This window comes from Cherax quadricarinatus, chromosome 44, assembly GCF_038502225.1.
Source record: "Cherax quadricarinatus isolate ZL_2023a chromosome 44, ASM3850222v1, whole genome shotgun sequence".
NCBI lineage: Eukaryota > Metazoa > Arthropoda > Malacostraca > Decapoda > Parastacidae > Cherax > Cherax quadricarinatus.
In genome coordinates, this window is record NC_091335.1 from 12,142,800 (window position 1) to 12,149,295 (window position 6,496).

General features: G+C 46.5%; 1 protein-coding gene across 1 annotated transcript in view; it reads left to right on the forward strand.

Annotated features, from left to right (window-relative positions):
- Positions 1–6,496, forward strand: part of LOC128697469 (sodium- and chloride-dependent GABA transporter ine) — a 61,121-nt gene that overhangs the window by 19,789 nt on the left and 34,836 nt on the right. The window contains exon 3 of the mRNA XM_070094101.1: positions 944–1,107. Coding sequence (XP_069950202.1) covers positions 944–1,107 — 164 coding nt within the window. The remainder of the gene's footprint in view (positions 1–943; positions 1,108–6,496) is intronic.

Genomic DNA, 6,496 nt, shown 5'->3' on the forward strand with positions numbered 1-6,496 from the left:
AGGAGCTGAGTCTCGACCCCTGCAACCACAATTAGGTGAGTACACACACACACACATACACACTCACACTCACACACACACTCAGTGTGCATGTATGTATGTACAGTATGTCAAGAGTTAGTGTACCCACAGAGTCAAGTTACATTAAGTTTAATAAAAAAAATACCATGGAAGTGCATATTTGTCGCGTGAACAACCTCACTTATGGTATATCAGTATTTTTGTCCAAGAATTATAATTGCACATATGTATTTCTCCATTTCTGGTCTTTATTCCTTTATCCAGGTTTGGTCTCTTTATTTATTTTTATGTTTTTTTCAGTATTCTCTAATTTCAGTACCGTATTTATTGAGTACTGTATTAAATTATTATTTAAGGATACAAACTTTTTGTAATTCAACTACTTATTCTTTCTCATGTTAATTATAAACCTATTCTTTGTTTGCTACATGAATATCAAACATAACTTTCTGCTGAAATAAGTTGGTTATTCTAGGTAATTCATACATAGGTTACTGTGTATGATAATTATACATACATGTATCTGTATGTAAACAAACTTTTGCTAAGAGTTGGAGATACTGTGCAGTATATGCTTTCTTAATAGTTTGTTGTTATTGTTCTCCATTTGATGTGTTGCAGAGCTGTATGACCCACACGAGTTTAGTGCTTCTTTTATATAATCATTTCGTACATTAACATTAAAAGTTGTCACAAGAGTTAAATGTACGATTTACTGTAATAGTTTGTGTATTACGGTTTGTGTTTGCTAGGGTCATGTCTCTGCTTGTTGTGCAGACTGAATAAGTAAGTTTATTCAGGTATACACAAATACAGTTACATAGATTATCATACATAGCAGCAGTATTAGTATTAGCATTAGTATTTTTTGAACCTTTCATAATGAAGTAGCTATTTGTTCTTATTCTTGTGTCTGGTACAGGGACGGGCAGGACGATGCTGGGAGCAAACGTAGAGGTGGCAAGGAAATGGAGCCACGTCAGACGTGGGAAAATAAGGCCCAGTTCATCCTAGCTTGTGTTGGTTATGCTGTGGGCCTCGGTAACCTCTGGCGCTTTCCCTACCTTTGTTACAAGAGTGGTGGCGGTGAGTATTCTCAGCCCTTTTGTATTGTACCCCTCAAAGGAGGCTCCTTGATGCTGGTGAGGGGTTCTTGATCTAGGGAATTGGATCAGTGCTTCGGTTCCCTGAATTGAACCTGAAGACCTTCCATCCCCCCTTCCCCATGTGCGCTGTATAATCTTTCGAGTTTAGTGCCCCCGTGATTATAATACAGTAATAATCTCGTATATTGTAATTAATTGTCATAACCATTTGAGTTTCACATACAGATTACATAATTGTCATAAAAATTTATGTTCCACATTGTTTTAACGCCCCAGGTGTCTCTCACCAAGGTAGTGTGATCCTTCAAAAGAAAAAGTTACTTTGCTCATATTACAACATGTCAAATCATTTGCCTCCAGTCACTCATATCAAATGTGCTCACAAAATCCTGTTGGATGCTCAACTCCCAAGCACTCAAAACTTCCTTTTTAACACTCCCTCCACCCCAGAATTATATACGTAGCCTCTTAGTCATTCTGTTTTGCTCCAGCCTCTCTAAATGTCCAAACCACATCAAGGTTCCACTTGTATTATGCATAATTTTCGTAATCGCATAGGTTCCATATGAATACAGCCTCTCCTCACTTCGTGATGTATGTACTTGTTTGGTTTAGAAAGACACGTAAGCAAACACTATGACATATTTATTAGAAAACGTTTCGGTCCTGGGAACTTGATCACTTCTAACATACAGAGGTATGTATGTATGTATAATGTTCGCCAAGACCGTAGTCCTGGCACGGGTCTCAATCTTGCGATGACCCGTCTCTGGCTCCCGAGGGAGAAAGGTTTCTACAATGATGCGACATATGCTGTTCAAGCACTCTTCTGGTCAGTTCAACTGGTGCATCTCATAAGCGACAACACCGTATGTACTCCTAACTGTGGACACTAGCGAGGAGGAGGATATGTCGTTATCACAGGTAACAGCTTGTCTGGTTCGTTGACTCCATGGTACACTAGTGTGGCCGCAGTCATCTCTGGGTCCTCTTCGGGAGGGAATATCACTCCTAGTTGCCTGCGGAGCGTCTCAGTAACTTCGCACTCCAGAAGATAGTGTGTTAGGGGCCGCTGGACAACGTGCTGACAGTACTGGCACATCTCCTCCTCAGCCTTGTCTACCATCATCTTGGCTGTGGGAAAGCCCAAACGAAGCCGATGGATGGCGGTACACTGCGCTCTGGACCAGCTTCTATCATATGGAGGGGGTTCTCCCTGAGTCGCTGCTCGGTACCACTGTTGAGATGGGGTATCACCTAAGACCTCCCCCATAAGTTTCATGGCTCTGGCAGCCACCAGTTTGGTCTGTCGTAGGCTGATTGGGACAGTAATCCCAACATGTGGATAGTCTGTTGCTGCCTTGGCTGCATCATCTGCCGCCTCATTTCCCCGGATGCCAGCATGGCTGGGGATCCAGTTCAATGTCGATCTGTTACCCTGAACTTCTAAGGCTGTCATTATGCTCAGGATCGATGTGATGAGGTGAACATTGTCCTGTGGTTGAGGATGGGAGAGGGCATTGATTGCAGACGTGGAATCAACATGTATGACAGGTCGGAGTCGATGTCGTAGGGCATGTGACAATGCCTGCTGAATCGCCACCAGCTCAGCTTGAAGGATCGTGCAGTGGTCAGGGAGTCGCCAGCCTTGTGTGTGACCATTGTGGTACAGTCCAGCTGCTGCTCTCTTCCTGTCAGGGTCGACAGAACCATCTGTGAAATACACTGCACATGTGCCTCCCTCTGCCAGTGCCATGCTTGTCTCAGCATGATTGCTGAGAGTGTCTTGACTGCAGAGACGCTTAGAGATGGGTAGCTGCATGATGCAAACATCGGCTGGATCTGGGCGCCAGGGAGGTGGTGGATGGTACCCAGCAACAGGAAGGTCACAACTCTTCTCAAGGAGTAGTTGTATAGGCAGCAGCTTCCGCCCAGCAGCACAAAACGAACGAATCCAGGAGTAGTCCGTGAAGAGTGTGGGATCTTGTGACATGGTTGTCAATATCCGTCTCCTTAGTGGGGTACCTTGCTGCCTGTGCAGAATCGTGGCCACTTTGCAGGCGTTTATGTATCTTACTCTGTCAACCAAGGAAGGAAGCCGGGCCTCAGATCTGAGACATGCTGTGTTGGTCCAGATGGGGGCCCCAAGCATAGTTCTTATCGCCTGATTTTGTACGACCTCCACTCTTTGCCTGCTCTGCGGGAAGAGATGAGCTAAAACATACAGAGGTAGAAAGACATTATATATATAGGCGGAGAGTGAGGTGTGACGCACGTGACCTGAGGAATGTCATAAGAATATAAGAACATAAGAATGGAGGAACACTGTAGAAGGCCTGGATGAGGACCATGCCAAACACTGGCTGGCCCTCGTCCAGGCTGCTGAAAAACACCGCATACAGGACCCCAGGGAGTTCTGGACCTTCATCCGGAGAGTCACTGGAGTCCCAAAAACAACACATTTCCAGCACATCACACACAACAACATAAACATCACAGACCCTACACAAGCAGCACGAGCCTTCATGGACATATGGGAAAACATCTTCCACCCCCACCCGCCTGACCCTGCTGCACAACAACACACTCAAGCCTTAGAACACTGGATATCCACACACAGACACATGACACAACCTGACCCTACTATACAACTCTCCTCTCTCACCTCCACCCACATTCTAAACACCCCTTTCTCCCACCCTTCAGTCAAAGCCTTAATCCTGAAGCTTCCTCCCAGAGCCCCAGGAGCTTCAGGACTATCCCACCACATACTTCGACACCTCCCGGACTCTGTCATCTCAGCACTCACAGACCTCTACAATGCCTGCCTCGCCTCCGGATACTTCCCCTCCTTATTTAAATCTGCCATAGCCACACTCATCCCAAAACCTGGCAAAGACCCGACTGACCCAAGAAACTACAGACCCATCAGTCTACTGGAGACCCTTGGGAAGACATTTGAAAGACTTATAAATCACAGACTAAGGACGCACCTAGAGACAAACCACCTACTAACTGACCGACAATTTGGCTTCCGCCAACACCGCTCTACGCAGGCAGCTCTCAACATTATCCTGAATTATATTCGAATAAATGAGGCCCAAGGCTGTGCAATGGCCCTAGTTGCTAAGGACGTGGAGAAAGCCTTCGACACGGTCTGGCACTCGGGGCTGAAGTACAAGTTGTGTAATCATTTTGACCTTCCCCTGAATGTCAAAAAGTTACTCAGCAACTTCCTTGATGGCCGCATGATGAGAATAAAATTCAGGAACTGTCTCTCTGACCACTTCACCCTGCACGCTGGAGTTCCCCAAGGCTCTGTCCTCTCCCCCACCTTGTACATCCTTTACATAAATGACATCCCCAACCCTGCACACCACAACACACTCACACTGGCATACGCTGACGACATCACACAACTCACCACACACGAACGCAACAGATACCTCTCACTCAGAACTCAACGTGAGGTGGACAGGATAAGTGCATGGGAGATCCTGTGGCGAATCAAAACAAATGCCGCCAAATCCAAAATCACCTACTTCTTCCCCAAAGGACGGCCGCCCCTACCTGTCTACCTCAGAACCACTACCACACGAACACCCATCCCCAGAACTCACAGCACCACAGTCTTAGGTGTAAACCTAGACGCCAGACTCAGACTACACACCCACATAAATGTTAAAAGAACCTTGGCCAGTTCTGCCCTAGGGCGACTGTACAAGCTCAGAGGCGCAAACCCACACACCAAACTCCATCTATATAAGGCTCTCATCCGTCCCCTTCTCTCTTATACACCTCTCGGCTTGTCACTCGCTGCCAAAACGAACATCCTAAAGCTACAACAAATCCAGAATCGTGCTCTGCTGTGGGTGCTAGGAGTGAGGTGGGACGACTTTGCCACCAGCGAGTCTCTCCACATCAGGACCGGCACTCCGGCATTGAACGTATTCTGGAAGAAACTCAGTGACAGACAAATTGACCGACTCGAAACTCACCAAGACACCTGGACAACCTTCCTAGACGAAATAATCAGGCGACCTGAAAACACTCTAAACCTTTTCCAATCTCTCTACAACCCTGACCCACTCCCTCTTTACACATAAATCTTCCCTCTAAACTCTTTCCTGCCCTCTGCAGGTGTGGACCTTTAACGACGTCTTTTTTCTTTTCCCGCCAACCTCAGGCCTTCCTCTCCCCCGCCACTTGCATACCTAGAGGCAGACAACAGAATGACCTGCGATGGCGTGGCGCCGCCTCCCATTGCGCCTTTGCCTCCATTGCTGGACCATTGCCGGACCAAGTCCAGTCCTTCGCTGCGCCATTGCCGATGCTCAACCAAGCCCAGAACCAGACCCTCAACCAGCCCCATAATGCTATGCTGCTGGGTTAAGCCCTGGCTCTTTTCCTACAACTTAAAACATCCTCTCACCCACTATTCTTCCCCTGTCCACCTCTCCCCCTTTCACCCGCACGGGTCTTACCTGAGAGTATTGATTGATTGATTGAAGGCCTACTGGCCCATGCGAGGCAGGTCCTTATCAAAACAACCTCTGCCTATGATGAGGACGGGTAGACGTTGAAATCATGTGACTCCTGTGTTGTTGGGTTGGTGCTGCTTAAGTATCATGTATGCCAATGTTTTTTAAATTTTGTAGTTTCCAGTGTTGCGTTCTATAGTGTCGGTGACGGCGATTAGTGAGGCTTCTAGGCACCGTCGGCGTCTGAGGTCTGGTTCGGTGAGAACGAGTTGTGCCTCGTTCCAGTTCATCAAATGTCCCGTGGAGTCTCTGTGGATGACACAGGCGTACCTTACATCGTCTCTGTTAGAGGCATTTCGATGCTCATTCAAGCGGACTGCAAGATCACTGCCTGTCTCGCCTACATATTTCTTGGGACAGAACCCACAGGGGATAGTGTAGACGCCTGCTGTTGAAGTTAGAGGTGTGGGGCTGCGTTTCGAAAATTTCAAAAACATTGGCATACATGATACTTAAGCAGCACCAACCCAACAACACAGGAGTCACATGATTTCAACGTCTACCCGTCCTCATCATAGGCAGTAGGCCTTCTACAGTGTTCGTCCATTCTTATGTTCTTATATTAACATTCCTCAGGTCACGTGCGTCACACCTCATTCTCCGCCTATATATATAATGTCTTTCTACCTCTGTATGTTAGAAGTGATCAAGGTCCCAGGACCGAAACGTTTTCTAATAAATATGTCATAGTGTTTGCTTACGTGTCTTTCTAAACCAACTTGTCGGTATTTATTACCACGGTTTATACCATGTACTTGTTTACCGACGACTCGGACTTTTGATGGGCTCTCTGACCAGTGTTCATAACTAAATAATGTACAGTATATA